The sequence below is a fragment of the Osmerus eperlanus genome, chromosome 3 (assembly GCF_963692335.1).
Source record: "Osmerus eperlanus chromosome 3, fOsmEpe2.1, whole genome shotgun sequence".
NCBI lineage: Eukaryota > Metazoa > Chordata > Actinopteri > Osmeriformes > Osmeridae > Osmerus > Osmerus eperlanus.
The window spans coordinates 7,250,988-7,275,942 of record NC_085020.1 but is presented as its reverse complement, the minus strand read 5'-3'; the positions used below and the strand labels follow the sequence as shown (position 1 = coordinate 7,275,942).

Sequence of the window (24,955 nt, the reverse complement as noted above, 5' to 3'; positions counted from 1 at the left end):
AAATGATGACGTTTAATAATGTTCCTAAATATATAACCATAACATCCTCTAATGCATTCATAACTAAAAGGTGCGCCATCTACTGGATCACAAATGGATCACCCTCTAACAGCTACTTCAACAGCTATTTCATAACCTTTAAATGCATACCAAACCAAGAATGCAGGAACTTTGAATCTTTTAATCAAACTAAGAAACACTGGAGGGTAAAAAACAGACTTTGAGGTTATTAACCAGCCTCTAACAGGCAAACTGTAAATAACTAACTAACTTTTTATCAGTGAGGAATGCTAGGTCAAGGGACATTTTTGGTTTTAACAACTGACTTGACCTTTGTTCAAAAACTCTTTTAACATCCACGTACTTAAGATTTCAAAACAACTGGATACCTTGAATAAAATGAGGCATTTCACAAACAGGATCAAACAAAAAATTAACTTAAGAATACAAATGTAGTAATAGGCAAAACATGAACAGTATAACAAAATGTACATAACATTCAAATTAATGTGTAATAGTTGGAATAAACCCTCTCCCTTTTACGGAAACCAGACAAAAAATTATACGAGTTGCTTACACAAGCGGCAGCTAGTGGTGGACTATCAATGCTTCAAACTGTAAACATTGTAAAAGGGTGATTTTAGGCCACTGTGTTGTTATTTGAATGATTATTTATTGCTATACCTGTCCTAGAGAATCATGAAGCCTAACTCCTACCCTTTCATAATCTTAGATTTGGTCAGAAGGTCGGAGGTCATATCCACGATCATGCTGAGCGGCAGGCCGCTGAGGTAGCCCTGATGTTTGGCCCTCAGCTCCAGCAGGGCGTCCACGATCCTCTGTCTCCCTGCCTCTGGGTGGTGCGCGGTCAGCCGGGACATCAGAGTGTCAAAGCTGCCCATCGTGGCGTAGTGCTGGGGCACACAGGTACCTGAGGCTGTGGGTGAGTCGCAGACCACTGTCCTTTTCTCTAGGCTGGGACGGAAAGGCTAAGAGGACACACAGGAACAGACACAGATTAAGCTTTACTACTGTGCCTGTTAAGCGCAGGTTATGTACATTCATAGACTGTATGAGACTGCCATAGGTACCCTTTGAACATTTTAGTGTATGCTGTGTGGTTTTAGATCTTATACATCTTACAACGTAGTATTACAGTGTATACCCACTTTCCCGATTTTTTTATACTTTAGCTCACCTTTACATAGGTGGTAGTGCACTGGCTCTCGGATGAGCTTTGGGGCCTGTGGTTGTCCCCTGATGGCTGTGGCCTTGGTGTGGCGCTGGAGCTCTGAGGCTGGGTTGCTGTCCCCAGGCTCTGGTTCTCATCTGAGGCCCCAGAGTTGGGTTTCTGAATATGTTCCACATGCAGCCTGCGGCCCTGTATGATATGGCCATTCATCTCACCGACCGCAGCCTCAGCAAAGTTAGGACCACTAATAGTCACTATTGCAGCCCTGCGTTAACAAAGGAAGCAAAGCTAATTAAATAGTGGTCAAATTGATTTTGTAGGATTGCAATGTTCTCGACAATGGGATACATGCATGTCCCTGAACAAGATTTGTGTATTTGTCATAGATAATGGTTCTTACTTGAGGTTGTTCCTGAAGGTGGAAATGCTTACTTCAGATGCCTGATACTTCTCAAATAACAGCATTAAGTCACCCTGTAAAATATAGAAATGCGGATCTAGCACCCCCTGCTGTTAAATGTGAGGCAGAGTAAAATAACGCCTGCTATTCTCTAGTGACTAGTCTATAGGCACTTTTAGCACTTCTAGTGACTAGTCTATAGGCACTTCTAGTGACTAGTCTATAGGCACTTTTAGCACTTCTAGTGACTAGTCTATAGGCACTTCTAGTGACTAGTCTATAGGCACTTTTAGTGACTAGTCTATAGGCACTTTTAGTGACTAGTCTATAGGCACTTCTAGTGATTAGTCTATAGGCACTTCTAGTGACTAGTCTATAGGCACTTCTAGTGACTAGTCTATAGGCACTTCTCATCATGAGAATATAAAACCATCATGTAAAATGACCTGGTATAGTATGGTTGTGACTATGATTTCAGGTCGACATGGCCTGAGATCAAGCAGAGAGAAACTCATGAAACAAAGCCCCGTTACCGTAACTCAGGCGCAGCGCTTGTGTATTATTGCGCAAACGTGATTACCTCAGTCACATCACTGGGAAATTGAGTTACACACAGGAGAGAGCTGAGGTATGCATCCTGTCCCTGGACAGCTCCTCCATCATCTGCCTCTGCCGTCTGGGTGTTGGCCTTCGCAGTAGCCCCTGCAGGCCCAAGATCCTCCTCGGCATCATACCAGGCCTCACTGGAGTTGAGCTCCTTCCCTCCACCTGTGACAGAATTAGACTGTCGAGACTCTCTCCTCCTCTTCCTGATAACCCCTCGCCCCCTGAAGCCTGGAGTGTAGCAGGGCAAACCTGGCTTGCGTCCATGGTGGATCCCCGTCGGCTGAGGAAGGAGGATGACTGCCTTCCCCGTTTTGTTGCTCCCAAACTTGGGGAGGCAAACTGGACCTCTCCCTCTCTCACCTGTCTGTAGAAAGGAAAGGCAAAGATAACGCACACACACGTTGACGATATCCTGTCTTTGATAATTCTACATATATTTACATATCTACATGTATAACCATGTAGATTGTGTACCTGAGAGCCTTCTCCAGTGCTGGTAGGGGGGCGGACATCACCTGCTCCAGCCATCTGCTGGGAGCTCCTCTCTGAGACACTGGAACACAAAAACAGACACCAGACCCAGCAGCAACATGGAGGTTCAAAGTGCAAATTAGATTATGAAAGGCTTGTAACAGCAATGCTTCTAAACAACCCAAGTCCAGTTTAAATACTTACCGAGATGAAGCACTTTCCAAGGTCTCTCCAATTATCTGAACGGGGAAAAAGATGAAATGTAACTGGTTTGACTGCGATATTTCAATGACTGGTGAGTTTAGTGCATACAAATGTCGGTATGGTCAATGTCACACTGTGTGTCTAAATCTTTGACCTGTGCAGGGATGTAGCAGGTGGCTGAGGTGATCTTTTGGGAGTCCACAGCCAGCGGTTTAAGCTGGTCCAGGGGAATTCCAGCCAGGATCTTCTCCCTCATCTCTCTGTAGTCAGCCTCCAAGACCTTCAGAACCTCCATAAGATTCTCAGGGGGCACCTCCACTCTGCAAACAGGGAAAATAAAGAAACCTGAATCCTTCAAATTTGCATTTTGTGGGAACATTAGGAACCAGCACATTAGGGTCCCTTACCCTTGGACCAGACGGTCCCCCTCAGGTGATGTGTAGTAGCGCCTCCAGCAGTGCTGCTGGCACATTCCATATTGCAGAGCCACCAGGCACAGCTCTGCTCGACGGGCACGCTGGGCAGAGTTACAGCCACAGCCACTCTCGCCTTCCCTCCCAGCACCAGCTGATCTAAAATGAACACACACACACACCAGTAGAGGTTTAAACGTGGGCGGGCAATTGGCTAGAAATTATCTTATGAACAGCAGACTGACTGGGTATCCGGACCTTTCCATTTTCCTTTTTAATTCCTGTAGATCCTCCTCAGCAACTTTCAGCTTCCTGAATTCCTATGGGAAGAAGAAATGTAGTCGAATAACAATTTGAGGGAGTACTTTATGTATATTATGGATCATATAAGGAGGGCTTGCTCTACCTTAGCCAGAAAGTCCAGGTCTGCCATGTAGACCTCAGTATTGACAGACCTGTCAGCTGTAGTTGGGCCCTGAGTCTGAGTCTGGATATGTTGCTGGCAACCAGCCAGACTGGAGTTTGGACCAACACAGATGTCATGGGTGGAGACAGGGGGTAGTGTATTAGTGGACCCGTCTATCATACTAGCTTTGTGGGGTGATCTGGGAAAGTTAAATGCAGCTACACTTGTCACCGCAGCCTGGCTAGGGCTGACTGGAGCATTTGCACTGTTGACCAGATGGATCCTTTCACTTGTCTGACATAGGAGTATGCTCTTGTCCTCCTCCATGATACTGTGGAAGTCCTCTTCCTCCTCATTTTCCTGCTGGCACCTTAAAGCCTCGTCTCTCCTGCCTCGGTCTCCTGGGCTGTCCTCCACATCGTATGTGCAATTACAGGACTTGTTGAGGTAGTGCTCTTTCTCCTCCAATGGGCAGGAGGATGCTACGCTGACCCCCTCTAGGGGTTCCTCAGCACTTCCTCTATTGGCCAGCAGGGAGTCATCACCTTCAGCCTCCGCTGACTGGCTGCTGTTATTCCACTCAGTGCGGTCCAGCCTGGTGCTGTTGAAGCTGCTGTACTCTGGAGGCGTCTCGTGCGCTATCGTAGGATACTCTGCTTCTGCACAGGGCCCACCCAGGCACCCCGTGGCCCCCTTCTGGCTACACATCTCCAGCTCCATATCCAGAGAGAAGTTCGCCTGAGCAGAGGGGTCATCCTGCTTGGCCCCTTCCTCCCACAGCTGGTGCTGTGTCGGGTCAATTGAGCAGTGCGCCTCCTGGTGGCTAGGAGGCTCCTCCAGCACTTGGCTGCTGACGTCGCAGGCTGACTGGAAGCTCTCCTGCAGTGTTTGCAGGTGGTTATCCTTGGAGATGGGCTCCAGGGGGCATGGACTCCCAGTGGACCCCCAGTGGGATTTCTGGCTTCCTACTGCACTCCCCTCAGCACAGTTTAAGAGGTCATTCAACATTTTTTGACCATTTTTTAACTCTGTATCTTGATCTGTAAAGCGATAAAAAGGATAACCGTAAAAATAAAAATAAACTGGTCAAAATAAAACAAGCACGTATTACATGTACATATAACATTTTAAATAAGCGTCTTTGGTGGTGTTTAACCATCAAATCAGCCTGGCAGTTCAAGAAACCAATGTGCAACAGACAAACATGTACTCTGGTGTAGGAATGGTCTGCAGCACCTCCTGAATCCATCCCCATTTGGAAAGGTGCAGTACATCGCCTGCACCTCTGTCCTCCGGACGGACAACTGGTGCCACAGTTCAAACATTCTGTCACGCCGTAGAACGTGGGCCTTCTGGACCTGAAAGCAAAACATCAAATATCTGCTAATTACATCCACAACAAAGGATTTTTTTTAACTGTTTTTCAGTGATGAGCACATACTTGTTGAGATTGACTGACATTGTTTGTGGTGGTCTGTAGCTTTCTGCAGCTGGGTCTGTGCCTTTTACAAACAAAAACAGAGAAAGTGAAACCAATGTCTGTTTGCGCGATTCAACGTTCCGAGATGGCCACAAGAAAAGTAATTGAACTCACGCTTAACATAAACAAACTGCTTGGTCACCTCCAAAGCTGGGTGCCTGTGTAGAAACTGCAAGAAACCACCAGCCTCTATGAAACAAGAAATACACCACAAAGTTGAATTATGTGTTTCACAGACATGTTACCAGTAGATCAGTTGTGATTTTCATTTAACAACTCAGATTAAGTGAATAGTTTCAGTTCCAACCATGGTTGTATTCCCTGTCAATACAGACCCTTCTACTTCTGTTACATGGGTGTGTCCACTTCATTGATCTACCTTGTATAAGTTTCTGGTCCTCTACAGGCAGTGCCAGGTACCAACCCAGCAGCTTGGCGTCAGTCAATTCCAGGATATTTGTGACCTTCACCAAATCAAACAAAGACCTGTAACATGGTGGAGAAGGCAGTCAGATGTAGAGACCAGGACATGAGACCAGGCCAAAAGTAGACCCTCTTACCGAACACCTTACAGACATATCGGTTGTGTACAAGTATACCTGTTGAGAAGAAACTGCCTGCCATCATCTATGGATAGAAAACCATCTGTGTTGAGACAAATGTTTAGTAAGCCATTTGTTATTTAATAAGATGGGCATTTGGCAATACTGTGTGAACTGAAGACGAAGGACATTTGGTAAGAATTAAAAGTTGCTCTTTAAAAAGTGAAAGTGCATTTGATTACAAGTCTTCTTGTGTCCAACTCCATGAACAGGTTTTATGAGTAACTAGGTGGATTATGTAAACTTGTTTGGGGTGGACAAGTGGGTTATCATCAGTTTTATGGCTGTGTAGCGAACAGATCTTTGGGAGACTTTCCTCCATGAACTGTGTCAATTATAGACCTACTTGGAAACGAATGACGGTCAAAGGGAATCATCTGCAACTGAAAACTTCCCGAACCGTATGACATACCCGAAGGCTGCAGGGCATAAGGCGACGTCTGGGGCAAAGGTAATAGTAATGGAACGGGAAACCACATGTTCTGGAAAATACAACCGTGTCATAAAACTGGCCATGAGTTGTACCTGCTAAACAAAAACCAAGCGCAAGAAAGTGGCATGCGGCATGGATGGCGTTTGGACATTCTTCACAAACCACATTTTAAACCCCCGATAATACACATTCGTTGGGCAACAAAGACCGATCTGAAATTAGTGGGTTGTCAAAATGTTTACAATTTCTGTGCGATTAACAATTTACCTTTCCTTCTTGTGCCAACTCTTAGTAAATCTAAACGTGCTAATTAGGCTACTGGCAGTGCCGATCACGTGACAGAAACCAGAACGCTGCCGAGCCGCTCTACCTGACAATCCAATCAGCAAGCATTCTGTTCAGTTTGTGGATAATCAAATCCCATTTAGCCTAGCTAAGAGATTCAAGTAAATGCCTGTCATCGGTTTGCGTTTGTGAAAAATAAATAGGGTCCAAACATTTATACGCGTTTCATCACTGGTATAAACGCATAATGCATAAACTGCCACCGGACACAAACTCCTATTACATCAACACGGAATCAACTAATCAACAACTTGCATCATGGGCACGGGCACTTCACTAGTAAAGTAAATACAGTCTCGTTTACCTATAGCGCAAAGAAATCAAATTAGGGGTAGCTAGCAAAATACAGATCAGTTTAACTTTTCACCACAGTAGCTAGGCTAGCTAATGTAAGTTGATCCGTGGAATCGTTCCAGACCCCAAATATCGGTCAAGACCGTTTCTTCTGTTAATTTATTAAAGAATATTTCAGCAACAAAAGTGACTTGATATGTATACACCTTAAAATTACATTCCTATACCAAATAACAACTTCTTATTTTGTTATTTAAATATATAAACACGCCCTCAAACGATGTGTAGTGATGTATTGTGCAGCGCATATACGTTCAAGTTTATAAACTTGAACATTTTCTATTACACTGTAGCTCTAGTGTACAGTAGCTCCTCTGTTTTAAAATTGACAAACTGAATTTGAACTAGGCTAAAGAATACCCTTTTCTGGTTTTACAGGTCAGTAACTCTAACCGTTATCAACCGTTGAAAAGGTCCTTTCAGTACTACAGTACAGTAGCACTGTACAGCATTTGACACTGAGATCAGTGATTATGTTTTGGCCAATTACCTAAATTCTAAAATTATTTGGCCAATTAAAGCTTACATCTGTAAAGTAAAAGTTGTCATTACCAAGTTAATATAGAGTCTTGAATGTCGCAAAATAGGTAGCCAGAAGCATATGATCGTCAGGGGCTTGTTGTTGATGCAGTATTGTCTTTATACCACTGGGGGGCAGTCGGAGCACAACATACACCTTGCATTCGACACTTAATATTAAAGCCACAAAGTCAGGGATAAACTGGTAAATACTTATGCCCACTGGCCATGTTGTACTCAGAGCCATGGTTGTACTTACCTGCAAAACCTGCAAGATAAGGAATGCAAAACATGGCAGATTCATATTATGATTAATTCTTTTACAATTTTATACTGTTGTTTAGTAGTAGGGTCCAGCATGGTTGGTTTCCAAGAATGTGCGACAGTTAGTTAAGTCAATTGTGTCATACAGAGGATTAAGGGCACTGTTTTACAACAATTTAAAGATCAACTAGGCTATTCCTAATAGAAGTGAACATGAGGATCAACTTCCTATGAAAGCTAACATTTGATTAAGATAAATAGATCAGGCCGTAGCCCTACAGGCCAGGACTATTGACAGGGAGACTTTTTAAATTCTTCATGAATGTGCAATGTCCAAACTATTGATAGTAACTGTTCAGGCAGATGTTTTAGGGTCAAGGCCAAAACCCTATGCATTAGCTGCAATCCCCTTTTTCCAAATTCTCCAATAAGTCACTTTGGATGCAGAATCATTAGCTGTCTGTAAAATTAAGTAATGGACTATCCGTTTGACTTTGCCTGTGTTCTGCACTGAGGCACATGGTGTTGCATTTTCATATGAAAAGATATGGTGGTGTGAGAATTTGGATATAGCCTACCAGGTATCTCTGATCCATAGATTAGGGAGGTGTAGGTGATTGCAGATAGACATTTTTGAGGCACGTCTGTCTTGATGGGTAGAGGCTAGAGGACAAGGCCTGGAGCCATTTCCACAATGACGTGTGATCTGATTAGCCTCAATCTAATCCCTGTGATCTCTGTAAATGGATCAATTCTATCAAATAGGGATCATTGCTAAACCTGAATCCTGTTGAGCGAAGGATACGCACATAACCAGTGGAAGCAACACCCTGCATGTTACTACAAAGGGAGATAGACTTGAGTTAGGTCTGCAAAGCCCTAGCTCATGACGTGAGGAGTCTACGCGTGCAGAGTCGGCACTTGGCGCATGTATTCTGGATGCTCTGTTACTTGCTTCACAAAACACTGCACACATCTTTACCCATATCTTTAGCCCGCATAGCTGTATAATAATGCCATATAATAATGCCATAGTGTCTTGTAAAACAATATTGTTGTGCCTACAGATATAAAACCCCTCATCAAATGCATTGTGCAGAAATGACTCCAAACCCATCCATCTTATAGTAGCATTGCAACTATTCTTCCGGTGTGGTCCAAGAACAGTCAGAGTGCTATGTTAACAACCAGCATCCATTTCCCATACATGTGAGTGGAATATACATTTTACATGGGAACAGAGACAATTCATTGTTTTGTTTTAGGCTACCACACCTTTGGGAATGGTTCTGGAGTTGTATTGTACAATTTACCATAGATGTGATGTCTCTTTGTACAGGTCCTTATAATAGCTCTGAGACATTGTCAGGTCACTCATAGTATTCGAGAATTGATGTGAAACTGAATGATTTAGGCACTAAGATGTCCTAGTAGTCAGTGTCTAGGCCTTGGCATTTAACTTCCTCACAGAAGCACTAGAAGCTGGGGGGATGAGCAGAGTTTATTAAATAAACATCAGTTATGAGTGATGCCCCCAGACCATCAGGACAGTCTCATAACAGCTCTCTTCCCCCCATCCCACTATGCCCCACCCATACATGCTGTTGATTTGAGGCTAGTGGAAGCCCTTTGGGGCAGCAAAGGGCCGTTAACAGCATTGAGAAACACTCTTCTCCCCTCTGCAGATCAATAGAGACCAGTTGGTTGGGCTGGGCTGTGTGAGAGCAAGGCCTCCCCGACCCTCTTCAGGCTTTTAAGTTGTTGAAAGAGAGTAAATAGCCAATCTGCAGAGTGCCAATCTGCAGAGGCCTACATCCCACTGCAGTCAAATAAGATGCTCAAAGTGTCATTAGATATTATCTACTACTATCTACGATAACAATATATTGCACAGGGACATGATTTTCTTCATAACTTACTTTAAGCTCTCTTGTTTTCCATTGTTTTATCTGTAGTATATATTTTTATCTATCTATTGAAATAATATACACTGCCTTAAAATGCTTTTATCCAAGCAGTCTAAGAGTGAGCAAGGCTGTCGCACGTCCATATGTAAACTGTTGAGCGTCAAAAACTCTCAACACAATATGAAGGTAGAATGCTCTGGAAGAGCTCCATGTAGCCTACATGATGAATTATTTGCTAGAGAGGAATTATACTTTACTATGGAAGAATGAATATTTTATTCACAAAGAATCATTGAAATATTTAATACGCAAGTGCCTTCTTGTTACCTATTCTCGGTGACGTGTAACCAGCGTCATAAGAGTTGGGTTGTGTCTGCAACTTGCTTATTTCACTATACGGCTCTAGGGAATCCATAAAATATACTGTAGTTGTATATATGTATACTGTAGTTGTACCTGCTGTAATTTACAGCGGGTGCAAAATGCTGCTGCTAGACTATTGACCAGAACAAGAAAGTTTGATCACATAACATCTACTCTTGTCTCTCTACACTGGCTCCCTATCCAAGCCAGAGCTGACTTCAAAGTTCTACTACTAACCTACAAATCTCTGCATGGATTGGCACCACTGTACCTCTCCGGTCTCCTTGCACCCTATTGCCCCGCAAGGACACTTAGATCTCAAGATGCCGGCTATCTGGTGGTTCCCAAAATTAAGAAAAAAACAGCTGGAGGTAGGGCGTTCTCATATAGAGCGCCTCTTCTCTGGAATAAACTACCCGTCTCAATTAGGGAGTCTGATACTGTTTTGACGTTTAAAATTAGGTTAAAAACGTTATTGTTTAGTCAATTCTACGACTGTTAAAGGTAAGTATGTTACTAGTTGGAGGCAACGGGGGACGGGTTGTTTCCATCCTTATTCTTTAAGTATAACTTATTTTAGAGTTCTCTTCCCCTGGAACAGATTTCATGTTCCAAATGAGGGGGGCTGTCGCTGTCTTGGTGTGTGGGGTTGCATCAAATTCCCCTTTTTTGCTCTGTTAAATTGCTGCACCAGTCCGCACTTGACCGGTGGGGATCTCATTCTATTATGACTGTAACTGTTAGCTGCTCCTGGCATTCTCTAATCCCTGCTCTCCTCTCTCTGTCCCCCCCCACACACATCCCTTGTGGTGTGGGGGGTTTGAGTTGTCAGCACCTGCCTGGTCGTCGGTCAGCCAACGCTGGACCTGGTCGCGAGTCTCCCGGTCCTGTCCTACATCTATAAAGTTGAATAATGGATTCTGGGGTTTTAAAAACCCATCGACACTGTATGACTATGTTTAGCCTGTGTTCTGCTCCTCTCTCCCACCAACCGTCTCTGGAGGAGGGGATCCCTCTCTGAATTGCTCCTCCCAAGGTTTCTTCCATTTTTTTTTTTTTTCTCCTGTTGAGAGTTTTTTGGGAGTTTTTCCTTGTCTTCCTTGAGGGTTTAGGTTGGTTGAGGGGCAGTTCTATGGGCATATGTGAAGCCCTCTGTGACATGCTTGCGTGTAAAAAGGGCCATACAAATAAATTTGATTTGATTTGTAGTTCTCCCATTTCTTTACCATTGTGTAAAAGTATTAGAGCATGTCAAGATCAACCTCTAGCTACTGGTTAAACAAAACATTTACATTTAATCATTTAGCAGACGCTCTTATCCAGAGCGACTTACAGTAAGTACAGGGACATTCCCCGAGGCAAGTAGGGTGAAGTGCCTTGTCCAAGGACACAATATAATTTGCATGGCCAGGAATCGAACCGGCAAACTTCTGATTACTCGCCCGATTCCCTAACCGCTCAGCCACCTGACTCCATTTAGGCCCAGTTACCCAGACATGGATTAAGCTTTGCCCTAGACTAAAAACTTTTTAAACAGATCTTCATAAAATGTCTTTCTTACTTTAGGACTAATCTTAATCCATGTCTGGGAAACCAGGCTTTAGAGAAACTGTATAATCCAAATTTTCAAAAGCCCTTTACCCCCATCAGTATTATGGAAGGTAGTAGAATCCTCTCTCTTCTAGGACCAGAAATGGAGACAGCCATCAGAGCACTTGGGAGAGGATAGGGTCTAATCTTTAACCCTCGTGCTGCCTTCGGGTCACATGACCCAAAGGTTCATAACGAACCATCGTTGTGTTTACCCAATTTTACCCAATACAAAAACAAATAAAAATAATTTTCTTTTAACCTTCGCAATGTGGGGGGTCTGAGACAGCCCAACGGTTAAAAGAAAATGCTTCACTTTGTTTTTGTATGCAGTAAAGTTGTCGCAATACGACGGTGGGTCACACGGCTGATGGGTCAGAACGACCCGAAGATAACACAAGGGTTAACAAAGGAAGCATGACCCAGCTAACGGCATGTGACCTTGTCAGTAATGACTGAAGTCAAGGAGTGTCCTCCAGAGAAGTTTATCAGCTGCTGTCTGTGTGAGAAGGGAGAGAGAGAGAGAAACACACAGACGCACAAGAGAATTAAAGCATAGAGGGCAGTTTATTATACCCAGTAGAGAAGAAACTCAGCAGTGTAAAGTACACATTGTGAAGGAGCAGGTAAAGCCTATACAAGTGCAGACAGACAACCCCTGGGTTACAGGTGGATTAGGACAGAGAGATTGCTGTTGGAACTCAAGACCAAACCTCAACAAATGTATCCTTCATAATCCAATCTACCAAAACAATGGCAGCCTTTTAAAGCAACCGTCTGCCGGAAAATAGCATCACAGGGTTTTAGATTTCTTTAGATACATATCCGTTATTATAGGCAGAACTATACAGCGTATACATTAAAATCAACAGATGCAGACTTAGCAAAAATATATATTTTATATAAGTTTGTATTTTTCCCCCATTTAAGAAACAACGTAAAACATGAACAAAATGCAGAAAACATCACAATTTCTTCTTTGTCCAGACAATAAAGCGATATGTTAGTGGACAGTCTTTAGAGCAGTACACCATGCAAAGAGAAGCAGAGGTCTCCCACTAGCCTGTGATTGGCAAAAAGAGATGTTCCAAGGGGAAAAACATGTCAAGTTTCACCCTCTTTGCATGCAAGGTCTCGATGCCACTGATATCCTGGGACACGAGTACACTGCCAAGGTAACATGAAGCACCCTGATAGAAAAAGAAAAATACACTGTGACCTTTCACATAGAATAAAATCTTAGGCGTATATAAATTCAAAAGCCTCGAGGGGAACATACGGGCTGATGCATCCCTTAGAATTCAGTCTGCGGGATGCATGATTGCTGCAGGGTCAGGCGGTGGAACACTAGTCAGTTTGAACTCCGAGGCAATGAGAGGAGTGATGGTTGATGAAAAAATGTGTGGAGTGTTCCTTTAATGAGCTGCTGGTCCTGAGAGCAGATCATAGTCCTGTAGTAGCCTACAGCTGTGAGGCCCAGGACAGGTTTGTCTAGGCCCAGCAAAGGGGACAACACAACAGAACATACAGTAGACTTAATAAAAACACCACTGGGCATGAAAACAATACAAAACAGTACAGTAGGCCTCAGGTCTGAGAGTCCTTCCTATCACATGTCCAAGTGGAGGGTTAGAAGTACTAGGTTAAAGTCGTAAAACCAATTGTAGAAAAGCCAGCATATTAAAAATGGTTCTCAACATTATGTCTACAGAAATAAACTGATTTGGTGGGTGGGAGTTTCTTTTTTTTTTTTTGCAAATTAAAGCCCTTTCACTGTTCTAAACGTTCAGATAGGTGGCAGAAAAATATATGGGGGACCAAAAAAAGGCAACTATAGAATAGTGCTGCATTTAGATTCGTCAGAATTAAAACATTATAGTTATTTACTCTATTTAGAAAAGCAGATTGTCACAAAATCTGAATTGCTACAACTTCTGCAGCCTGATCAACAGAGGGTTCTGTCAGTCAGACTTTGACATCACACGGCCTCTGGCATTCACTGTCTCCATGGCAACAACAGCGCTTTGCCTCAGTCTGGGGGGCAGGCGGGCCTCAGGAGTCCAGTTTCACCATCACTACCTATGGCCCCCCCATCTCTTTCCTCCTAGCCATCTCTCCCTTTCTCACTCGCAATGCTAGTGAAGCTGTTGTCCGCAACTTCATCCCCCTTTCTTTCTTGGTGGTGGGGTTGGGGTTACATCTGATACATGGGTAGGAGTTGAGGAGAAGTAGTATTGAGAAGAGCAGGTTGGTTTGGTTCCAGACTGATCAGCAGTTCCAGCGCTGGGCGTTTTAGGGGTTGAGGAGTTCAGCTAGGGGAAGGGAGAGGGGGGGGGGGGGGTGTGTAGAGATCGGCGGGGAGAAGTTACAGGGGGTTGTCAGTAGCCATATCCATCCGGGAAGGGCACTCCTGCGACACACTGCTCCCCTGCATCCAGCAGGTAGGGGGCACTCTGTTCATAGTGAGTGAGGGGCAGGGTGTCATCATCCACCCCGGACAGGCTGTCAGGGTCTGCCTTCAGGTTGGGCCTCTGGTTGTCGGGGAAGGCCATGGAAAACAGAGCCTCGGGGTCGCACACAAACTTGTACACGTACCTCTCTCCAGCCACCTGAGGAAACCAAGACAAGACATCAGACAAGCCATCTATCAAATCTGTTCTTCGGGCATGTTGGTGCTTTTTGGCTCTGTTGGCATGTCGCTTTTCCTAAACATTACTTGTCACCTATAAAATCTGGGCCTGATTTAGAAGAGACCAGTCAAATCAGCCATTGATCAATAACCCTGCCCTATCACCTCACTACCAAGGGGCATGTGAAGCCAGCCAGATATGGACCTCCAGAGTACAGAGCAGCACATCTCTGCACAGACCTTGCAGCATCATCCTCAAGGTTGTATTCTAATGTGTCTGAGTAGAACGGCAAACAACCTGCAGTTGCCAGGGAAGGGGGGCTGGGGGGGGGGGGGGGGGGGAGAAGGAAAAGGGTGAACCTGCCTTTACCTTCTGCATGATCCCCTTCTCATAGTAGTAGCGCAGTGAGCGGCTCAGCTTGTCGTAGTTCATGGCCGGCCGGTTTTTCTGGATACCCCAACGCCGAGCCACCTGAAATAAAATGGTGTTAGCGGTGTCGTTTACCACAGCTAGACTAGTCAGAGGACACTAAAGTCTTGAATGGCTGGGGCTATTTTCTACTGTCTACTGCAATTCATGAAGCAGATGTTGGCAGTTATATATATATATATATATATATATATATATATATATATATATATATATATATATATTAAATGTATATACATACACAAATATGTATGGAGATGGGGGGGGTCTAGGACGAAGGGAGTACTGGAAGAGTAGGAGATTTACCTCTTCAGGCTCAATGAGTTTGAACTCCATGCCACGGCCGGTCCATGCAATGAAGTGTCCGTTGGCCGGGTCGTCCAGCAGGGTGACTAGGAACTGCCAGAGCTGCAGGGAGCCCCGCCTCTGATAGGGGGGGCCGTCTCTGTATACAGACGGCTCCTGCTTTACCTTTCCTGAGAACGAGAGTGGGAGAGAGTGTGAGAGAGCGGGAGGGAGCAGTGGACTCCATAGACACACACTGTGGTGAGACATTCCAGCGAGTGACTTGACGGCGAAGTGGACAGGCTGCTCCTTTTACACCCTCCCATCACCTCAACTCCAAAGAAGACACTTCTCCAGTGATGAAAGCACGGCACTAATACACCCAGACCTTTCATGTTCTGCCAGCAGCTCAATAGTTGAGTGCCATCTTATCCAATCTCACCTTCCAGTCTCTCAGGGACTACACAGGCATCGTCGTAGTACAGGTGAGGGTCTCTGTCAAAGCTGAAACCTGGAGCGAGAGGAAAAACAAAGAGAGGGAGAGATTAGGTTAAAGAGGGGGTCGTGGGAAACACTAGTCTAGTTAAAGGCTAGCCACTATGTTCCAAAGGGGGAACAAACAGCTCACAAGGCAATACAGTTGGCCAGCTTCCCAGGAATGGGAAATGAGTTAGCAACAACATGCAGCAGTGATGAAGCTGGGCAGGTTGAGATGGTCTTCCTGAGCAGCTATACCAAACACCTAACGTTGATACCATTTCCTCTGATTGACCTCTATTCCTTAGAGGTCAGGGTCACAGAAAGGGATGTGAGAAAATGATAAGCCAAGCAAAAAATATGATGGCTGATACCATGTCGTATGCATGTGAATACTGACATATCGTGTTACAATTCAAGCGGGTGAAACTATTACTTACTTTCATGGTTGTTGTTTTGGTAGAAGCTCCCTGCTCTCCCAAATGAAGACTGGCAGTTAGGCACTTCTGTAATACATAGAAGCGACCAATGGTTAGGACTGACAGCATCTACCTATAGTCCTTACACATCTGTGACTGATGAAACCTCTGGGCAGTTAAGTGTCCCCAGCAGCCCACATCTGGTGAAGCAGGCTAAGCCCGTGACGGGAGAACGGGACGTACCATGCAGCAGCCCTCGCATGTCCAAGCCCCCGGCTTACAGACGGAATCTGCCCATATTCAATCACCAAGACTATCAAGTTACGCCTGTCACTGTCCCCCGTCCCCTCAGGGTCAAGACCCAACTTCTGTTTGCTGTCTCACTGTGCGCCCCCCCCCCCCCCACACACACACACACACACACACACACACACACACCCACTCCTCTCCCACTCTCTGTTTCCTCTCCTCTGGTAAATATCTGATCATTATCCAATTAGGGGAAATATTCCTTAAACATTTGGAATGGTGCAAACTAGAGAGCTGTTGCTCTGTGGTTATCAGACCATCCAGGAAAACTGCCTATCTACCTACGTACATCCACCCAGCCAGCCAACCACCCACAGACCCTGAGCCTTTACTGTGACATGCGTATTTATAGGCAATAAGAAACTAAGAGGATTTGGCGTTACATCACAGGCCATCCTAAAGCTGAGACACACAGACACACAGTGGATTTGAAAAAAGGGATAGTGACGATACTGATAATGACGTCAAAATTGAGACAACAGCTGGCTGGGCTGTTGGTGTGTCTGCGTCAGAATGCTCCAAAGTACAGAGTGATGACTATGTCAAGCCTAAGCCACAACAAATGTAGGTACACTCTGCGTTGTGGTCTGTAGAGATGGGAGAGTTACATCTGGCACTATTGCGGCATTGAGGCAACTTCCTGTGAAACCAAAACATTATTCACAATACATCCATCTCGTTTATCTCCTCTGAAAGTATTTGTACTAACCCAACGTGGGTGTTGGCCTAGATCTATTCCACGTAGGCCTACCATCGACGTAGGTTTCCCTGAACCTGAGGGATGACCCACTTTTTGCCCTTCGTGGCTTAAGCAAGGCTAAGAGACCCATGTGTGTTGGTGTGAGGGAGGGCAGAGTGATTGACAGTGTTTTAAGGGGAGCTTACGCAGGCAATGGGTTGTGGTTGTGTGTGTGTGTGCGTGCGTGTGTGGTCCTGTGTTTGCTTAAGGTCTTACGGCGCGTTAAAACTCACAGCCGTGTGCCAGCTCAGAGCAAACAGGGACGAGCACATTCCACACCCTCTGGCCAGTTCACTTGCACGCAGCATGGACACTTCCACAGCTAACCCACCCAGACCAGGCCTAGGCCCTCCCTGTCCAGAAGCCTGTACAGCCCACTCGGTGGTGCGTTGCGGAACACCTATTCAACCCTCCTGGAGTATCCATGGCCTCTGAACCCCCTCCACATACCGCCCTGGGGCCAGTCACTTACCAGAGTCAAAGCAGAAGTCCCGCGGCTCCTGCTTGATGGCCATTGGGTGGAAGGCACCCTGAGGAGGGCCCATGGCAGGGACGCCCTGCTCAGCATAGCGGGGGTCCATCAGCTCCTGCTTGAAGCCCTGGGGAGGCACGGGGACCAGGGGCTCTGACATCTGACGGTGGTAGGGGGGCCTTCCTTCCCGGGACACGTTGCTAGGTGTCTGGGCCAGGTAGGCAGGGTGGGTCTGCCCCTCAGACGGAGGGAAGGGGAGGCAGGGCTCTGACATCTGCCTCTGGAACCTAGGACGGAAGGGCAGAGGAGTGAGGGGGGATATTGCGGGACTCCTAAAATACCAAATGTTTTCAACATGGAGAATTGCATTTTCTGCATGCGTACACTTCATAAGGTTGCCAAAGACCCACTGACGTGCACTGCAAGCCACTTGGGAGCCAGAGAGGCTAGGCTACTGCATTCAACCCTTGCAAACACAAGCTGTAAATAAGATGTCCATGTCCGTGTCACTAACAGATATAAAAAGACGATCCTGGCTTCCGTTTTCTAGAGGGCAGAAGGTTCAGGACAGGGTCGTGCAGCCTGACAACACACCCCAAGTGCTGCATCCTCTTTGGATAGAGCACGACCACAAGGAGAAGGGGCCGTTCCCACAGGGGTCGGGTTCAACCAGTGTCCCAAAGAGGACCTGGCAGGCTGCCAGCACACGCCACCACCCGTGGCCCCCCCCAACATGGCTTGCCAACATACGGGCACCTTTCCACCCCTAATGTCAGCATTACTGAAAGGTCACAGGGCATATATAGACCCCCCCTCACCCCTGGGTGTTCAAATGACATGGTGTGTGTGTCTCCCAGTCAGTGGAAAAATGTACACTCTTGAGTGTCCGGGCTCCTGGATATATGATTATGACGGGTATTTATAGAGCCGTCAAATACAGGTCAGGAGTTGAATGCTCAGGGGCAGTGTTGCATGTTTACGTGTTGGTAAACACAAAGGTAATCTATTCAGCAAAAAGCTGAATGTTCCCCATTTTCAGGATTGGGAAATATTTTTGTGAACGGCTCTGTGGAACTTGTTTATTATGAAGTAAGTGTGACGTAACAGTAGGGAGACAGTTTTACTGTCGGTCCTGCCCTGAAACAAGAACCCTTTCAGTATCAGCGAAGGCCCCTCACCTGTGCTCAGGGTTGAAGTTGACATCCTGGTTGATTGGTGGGCAGGGCACAGCAAAGGGTGGGCTCTGGCTGTGAAGGGCAAGTGGTCGCTGATTGTGGGCGGAGCCTGCGGCAATGGGCTGCCCGTGCAGGGGGCGTGGCCCTGGCGTCTGGCTGGGTACTTGAGGGAGAGGGGGAGGAGTCTGCTCGCCGAGTGGGTGTGTCCCTGCAGTGTTGGTGGGGATGCATGGCGAGACCGGCGTGGAGGGAGGAGTCAATGGCTTGAACCCCAGATTGGGTTTCCTTTCATAGGCACTGCTGAATAACACACAGAGGACAAAGGTCACCTGGGGCTGCATAAGAACATGTTTCCCTTGAATGAACTGGAACTTTGGAGTGGACACCAGGCTTGGATTGTCTTGTGTACCTGTAGCTGTAAAGGCACTTCTCTCCGTACGGCATGGGACTCCTGTCCTGGCCACAAGGAGAAAGCTCTTTGGAGGGACTCAGTTCCCGTTTGATCTTGGCTGCTGGTGGTCCATGAAACATCACTGGGGGGAAAAAGACAAGGGGAGACACAAGGTATGGCACATTAGAAAAGGCAGATGAACCCAACTGCACATCCTCAAATGGCTTATCTCAACCCCATTTGGATTGGACTGACAGTGGGCACGCCACAACCCTCCTCCTCCACCACCACTAGAAACCATGAGAGCCACTTAAAAGAGCATTTATCATGGCTCAGAACGACACGGACAGCACAGACTATTCTGAAACTGGCATCTTTCCCCGATCAGCATCATAGCTTGGCCTCTTTTCACACATGCAATCAAAGAGCTCCCCTCTGATTTCCATCGCCGGGCCAGTCAATACCCATGAATCAGTGTGGTCGTAATTCAATGATTCAGAATGATTTCCCCCCCCTGCTCTGTAACCATTAGACGCTGGATCCATGCATCGCCTGCCATTTCCGGGCGCCACATAATGGCCAAGAGTAACTGGATCCCTGGGCACAAAGTAACAGGAGCCATATAAAATCAGCCCTGACTCTGGTAGACCAGAGCAAGCAAACAATGGGCATGTGAGCTCCCCTGCACGTGCTATAAAGCTGCCCAGAGTGTGGCACAGCGCTCAAAGAGAGAGAGGGAGGGAGAGAGAGAATGCTGGCAAATGGATGGAGATTACCAAGACACTCTCCCTGATTCTGGTGGTCAGGGGGTGGGGTAAAAGGATGGTGAAAAGATGGCTGGGCCAGGCCAGGCCTCCTCCCCCTTCCTTGTTGGGCAGGGTACAGTACATGGAGTGCCATGTGATGGGCGGCTCACTGCAGGGGTTTTGTGAGCTTGGCTGGTGAATAGGCAGCCTGTGAGAAAGCCTGGGTTCTTGCCTGGCTAAGGGGAGTTCTGCCAATTGCCAACACACACACACAAATGCACGCGCACAACCAAAACGACAACTGTGCAAGCTAAGAGCTAAGGCCAGACACCTCAGTGTGAACAGACTACAGCGACACTACACACACAGAGACTCCACTGTAAACACACGTCATAGAGTCAGCCGCAGTAATATATAGCTGCTAGCGCAACAAAACCTCCCGTCAGCGACAGCAGACTGAATATCCAGACTTGGACAGACACCACGCCCTGTCTCTGCCTCAACATCAGACTAAAACATAAACACACTCAGAAATGGGGAGGCATAAAATGCTCTGCCGAACATAACTCTAATATTTCCCTTGGCAGCAATAGAAAGACTATGATGTGAAGACAAATGGTGGTAGTGGAGCCATGCTTATGGAGAGGGTGGGATTGAATTGGGCTGTGTGTGTGTGTGTGTGTGTGTGTGGGGGGGGGGTACTCAGAGTGGACTGGGGTGAAGGGGGGGTAGGAGGGTGCTACAAGCTCCAAACTGCCCCCCCCTATGGAATTTGGCCCATTCCAGAGGCTGAGTCTGAGTGCATGAAAGTGTGAAATCAGATTAGAGGCTTGGCTCATGTGATGCCCCATGCCAATCGGCTGATTAAACCCAAAATGGAGGAGAAGGCAAAGAGGGGGTGTCTCTTCCCTGAGGGAGAAGAGAAGGATGAGGGAGGGAGAAGAGAATGATGAGAGAGGGGGAAGAGAAGGATGAGGGAGGCGAAAGAGAAGGATGAGGGAGGGGAAAGAGGCGTTTAAGCACTGGCGAGATGGAAACCTTTTAAGGAAACAGTGTTGAGTGATTTCCAATGAGTGGCTAAGATATAGTATCTTAGAAATCGTTTTGATTTTAAATCAGTGGCAAAGTCTTTTCATGGCCAAACTTGATGAAGCTAACTGGTAGAATATAATACAACATCCACATGTGGGCATCACAACAGAAATGTTTTTTTTTGTACACACGCACACAAATTGTTGAGTTTACAGGGTATAAATAATGAAAGTGAGATACTCACAGCTATCGGACTGGAAATCTGGGACAAACTGTTCGTCATCAGGCACCTGGGCTGTGGAGAGACAGGAAAGCATTAAAACACACAGGCACTAACAAACACCCCCAAAAAATTTTCTTTTACTTTTGTATTTTCTTTTTATTGGTAAGGGTGAAAAAAATCCATAAAAAATATCAACATCAATTGAGACCTATGCCACTTCCAATCTAATGGTAATGTTTACACCTGTGCTAAAGACCACAGGGAGAAACTGTCTGGTTGATTATTCTCCTGTACATGTTATGATTACCTCTTACAAATAGAGGACTTGTTCAGCATAACAGTGGTTTCTCAGACATGAAACTTTGTTCTATTTGTTCCATTTGAGTGAACAAAGACTATTTTAAATTCGCATCCACAGTTAATCTCTAATCTCGTCACCTGCCCAATGTTTCTAAATGGCCATCTAAAAATATATACAATTTCTCCAAATACTGCCATCATAATTTTCAAATCAGATTTTTTTTTAATGAATGACTATAAATTGTATTTCAATTGCTTTGCTAACTGTGCAAAGACCTGAGACTGAGATGAGAAGGGATTGACATGACCAATGTCTAACAGAGGGCAAACACTACTCAGTCATGCACAAAACTGAGCCACAGAAAATAATCCAATCAAATTCTGCAGAGGAGGAGGAAGTGCCCTATTTGGTCAAAACATGTTGGCGTAATAAGGTTCACAATACCATATCAACAGCTACCCTGCCAAAATATTCCACCTGTTTACAAAGCCCGCATCAACTCACCTTCAGCAATCCAGATCTCCTGCAACTGGCTGAGGTCTTGAAATAGATCTAAGAATAAAAACAGAAAAGGGTTCAAACTAGAGTCTACAGTCCTTAGCTACGATATACAAAACACTGCACATCAAGATGGATGATCATGCTGTAGCACAAGCTATTGTCCAGGAACACAGTCTCACGTATGAAGATGTCATGGGATGACTGGAGGGGGTCACAATATCATCAAGAACGGTTCATTTATCCAAGTACCTTCTGTGTCCTGGGCAAGTTCGGTATCAACAAACTTCCTTTTCCTGTCGCTGAGAGTTCGACTGTAAGGTTCCTCTACGTGAGATTTCTGCTACAATGAGATGAAGAATAACAGGAAAAAAATGTGTATGTTGTCGGACTAATTGAATTGAATTACAGCGAGATGTAATTGATACAAATGGATAGTTATTCATTGGTAAAGTAGACATTCGGAGATGCAGTGAAATCAGACAGAGGCAAATGTTGTCATGGAAGGTGCACTCACATTAGGTGGGACCATAAATGGGACTTGCTGGTCGTAGAATCCGTCCATGTTACCTGGGTCTTCAGAGGTTCCCAGTGAAGGGGTCTTCGCCTAAAGCGACGGGTCCCTTTTATGATCTATTCAACTAATAAAAAAATCAAAACCCTTCATGTCATTCTCTGAAACGCTTGTCTCAATCTTCTATTGAAATAGATGCGTGTTGTGCCTGTAGGCAGGCACTTCAAAATCCCAGACATCCACCTGTCTTAATGTTTTCCATTTCAACAGCCCCAATGCCTGCAGAGATGATAAACATGCTGGGTTTGTGCATGCTTTACACAATGTAAATACGTTGTAGTTGTGTATGTAGCCTCTGTTATATAAGCAGAGCCAGCCATCTGTGTGGGTGATTATGAGTGCAATCATTATCAGCTAGAGAGGAAACTTTAGAGGAAGGGTTTTATTATAAGGCCAGTGGGCATTAGCACTAGGCAGTAAGCAGAATACTGTATGCTAGTGGACATATGGAGCAAATAAACAATGAATGCAGTCAAAAAGTGACTCATTCTTTTCAATAGGCATATTTTCTGGATCAAGTGAATGCTGCATCATACTACACTTTAAATATTAATTGTGGAGAATATCTCTAAACGCATTCTTTGTGCGTGAAGTAGTTAAGTGATACAGAACACGTAATGCCTAACAAACGGTAAGGCAGGGAAAGCGGGGAATAGAACATAGTAACATGTCCATCCACGAGGATGGCTTTAGTGAGCGAAAAAAAATGATCAAGAGTTGTAAGACTCGCTGTATGGAGAAGGCTACTCTTAGTTGTTCTCCTAATGGATGACGAATTTATGGAGGATAGATAGCCAATCATTAGGCACACACTTTTTTACGAGATATGGGAAATATGTCGCTTACATGTTTGTCATCTGGATTCCAAGACGCCTTTAGTCTACAGAACCTTAAAAGTTGACAAGAAACTCAGATGTAGCCATTCTAAAGTAACATTAGATGGGATGCTCAGTAGAGACTAAAGATAATTACAATGTGTGGAAATACATTTAAAAAGCATAAACCCTAACAATTTCCAATAAAGCATTACCATTTCTTGTATTAATCCTATAACATACATATAGCACGTGCAATAGTCCACAGAGAGAGTGGAGAGAATTTGGAGAAAATAAATGTGAACAAATTCGGCCTCAGTGTAAAATGCCGAACAACTTCATATACCGGTGTGAGCCACCGGTCTCGTTGCAATGGCGTTTGATCGGGGAAGTATAAAAAATAAATCACCTCCCCGCTCCCCTCTTCACCCCATCCCTCCTCCCTAGACGGACCCTTGTTTTCCTCAATGAAGTGAAACTCGATCCGTGTGGAACACTGAAAAAAAAAAAGACCTCCCCATTCATAAAAATACATACCCTATACCAGCCGACCGAGGTAACATTTACACAGACCGAAGTACAGCTAAATATGTTGCGTTTCGTAAACTTTTACATATAGCGCAACTTTACATAAATAGCATCAGGAAATGGTTGCCAATGTAAACCTTTCTATAAGATGGCGTTCATCTGTACCCAAAGCTCAATTTGCAGTTGCAGTCGTATACAAACGTATAGTAACATCTTTAGTCTGGGCTTTCCAAAATCAACAAACAGTTCTACAGACTGAGGCAATGCGCATCTTACCGTATGCGCGTTTAAATCCCGTTCTAGTCTTGAAAGATTGCACAGGGGAAAAAATCCACAACGAACCCAGTTTCGTATATATAGCCTACAGTGATCAACTGATGCGCTTCCTTAGACTCGCAGAACTTGACTGAGCTTTTTGGTAAATGGACTGGCTGATTTTCCCTGGGGCGCGAGTGGTACATTAATGCAGAATCTCATTGGCTCCCTCTCAGTGTCCCTCAAGTGAGTAACCAATGGGTTATCCGAAACTAATGAATTATGAACTAAGTCCATATGAACCAATCATCATGCAGGTCTGTCCTATTTTTATGAATGGCTGAGTTTCATTCATTTTTTTTTGTTATTGCCAGCAAGATCTTTAAAGGGCTCACACCACACTTAAGACCATGTTGCACATTTCCATATTGATATAATCAAAATAAATAAATTAGATATGTTAATATTTTTAAATATGTATTCGGTTTAATCGAAATTCCTCATCAATTATTTGAATAACATTTAAGACTGTGTGTAAGACTAAGATCCAATCGCCTGCACTGAATTCCTCCTGTCAGGTCTGTTTGGGATTTGAACTATCAACCTTGTGTGTATACTCTTCCATCTTTTTCTAGAACCACGTGCCATATGAAGTTAGGGATTAGTGCCAGAGGGTCAAAGTTCTCTAGTAGCCAACCCTTGTCATTAACACCAGCATCACTAAATTAGGAGCTGGACAAACACACTATCCCTGGCGTTCAGTAGAAGAGGTTACATTCCCAGGGACATCCAACAGCTGGTATGAAAATCATAATCCCTTGAAACCAAACAGCTGTGTTGCAGAGCTTACAAGATCGGAAAAGAGACAATAATAGTAGGAATAGATAAATACATGAATGCACTGTGTCTTTGTTGATTGGCTCTGAGGTCTCGGGATCAGAGCAGATCTTACATCTTCCCTGATATATTAGTCGGTGCTGAGGTGGTAGGAGAGAGGAGGGGGTGTAAGAGCTAGCATATTGTGTTCCCATTCAAATGTGTTCCCCAAAATACATGCACTTGACATGACGACACATGTCGAGAGTATGTACAAACCTGTTCTGTAAAG

The 24,955-nt window shown here is 45.1% G+C and overlaps 2 protein-coding genes across 10 annotated transcripts; both read right to left on the bottom strand.

Moving 5' to 3' along the window:
* Positions 1-166: 166 nt before the first annotated feature.
* rbm44 (RNA binding motif protein 44) lies at positions 167-6,787 on the bottom strand. 3 transcript variants are annotated; one of them, XM_062456930.1, is made up of 18 exons: positions 6,475-6,787; positions 6,121-6,256; positions 5,772-5,817; positions 5,552-5,658; positions 5,287-5,361; positions 5,134-5,194; positions 4,929-5,050; positions 3,693-4,732; positions 3,545-3,606; positions 3,281-3,445; positions 3,028-3,193; positions 2,874-2,908; positions 2,673-2,751; positions 2,448-2,562; positions 2,173-2,360; positions 1,593-1,666; positions 1,199-1,457; positions 167-989 (listed from the first exon to the last, which is right to left on the bottom strand). In XM_062456930.1, exons 2-18 carry the CDS (start codon positions 6,251-6,253, stop codon positions 714-716), a joined length of 3,003 nt encoding a protein of 1,000 aa, XP_062312914.1. In that variant the 5' UTR covers positions 6,254-6,256; positions 6,475-6,787; the 3' UTR covers positions 167-713. The 3 variants fall into 3 exon arrangements, with proteins under 3 accessions (XP_062312914.1, XP_062312915.1, XP_062312916.1); XM_062456931.1 differs by having other exon boundaries at positions 5,772-5,799; XM_062456932.1 differs by having other exon boundaries at positions 6,187-6,256.
* Positions 6,788-12,097: 5,310 nt separating this feature from the next.
* On the bottom strand, positions 12,098-24,035 carry etv5a (ETS variant transcription factor 5a). Of its 7 annotated transcripts, none has more exons than XM_062456922.1 (13): positions 23,869-24,035; positions 22,193-22,316; positions 21,928-22,018; positions 21,682-21,729; positions 20,898-20,948; positions 18,894-19,017; positions 18,488-18,784; positions 17,310-17,596; positions 15,811-15,876; positions 15,336-15,404; positions 14,915-15,084; positions 14,543-14,650; positions 12,098-14,158 (listed from the first exon to the last, which is right to left on the bottom strand). In XM_062456922.1, exons 2-13 carry the CDS (start codon positions 22,238-22,240, stop codon positions 13,928-13,930), a joined length of 1,590 nt encoding a protein of 529 aa, XP_062312906.1. In that variant the 5' UTR covers positions 22,241-22,316; positions 23,869-24,035; the 3' UTR covers positions 12,098-13,927. The 7 variants fall into 7 exon arrangements, with proteins under 7 accessions (XP_062312906.1, XP_062312907.1, XP_062312908.1 ...); XM_062456923.1 differs by having other exon boundaries at positions 18,488-18,781; XM_062456924.1 differs by having other exon boundaries at positions 21,928-22,015.
* Positions 24,036-24,955: the final 920 nt, after the last annotated feature.

Bases quoted from the DNA above. Each gene is read 5' to 3' on its own strand.
- rbm44 (XM_062456930.1), bottom strand. From the start codon at position 6,253: ATGTGGTTTCCCGTTCCATTACTATTACCTTTGCCCCAGACGTCGCCT. The intron at 1,458-1,592 runs GTAAGAACCATT...TTGTTAACGCAG, and splicing joins ACCTTCAGGAACAACCTCAA to GGCTGCAATAGTGACTATTA. The intron at 990-1,198 runs GTGAGCTAAAGT...GTGTCCTCTTAG, and splicing joins GCACTACCACCTATGTAAAG to CCTTTCCGTCCCAGCCTAGA.
- etv5a (XM_062456922.1), bottom strand. From the start codon at position 22,240: ATGGACGGATTCTACGACCAGCAAGTCCCATTTATGGTCCCACCTAAT. The intron at 22,019-22,192 runs GTGAGTGCACCT...ATCTCATTGTAG, and splicing joins CATTTATGGTCCCACCTAAT to CAGAAATCTCACGTAGAGGA. The intron at 14,651-14,914 runs GTAAATCTCCTA...ATTTTATTTCAG, and splicing joins AACTCATTGAGCCTGAAGAG to GTGGCTCGGCGTTGGGGTAT.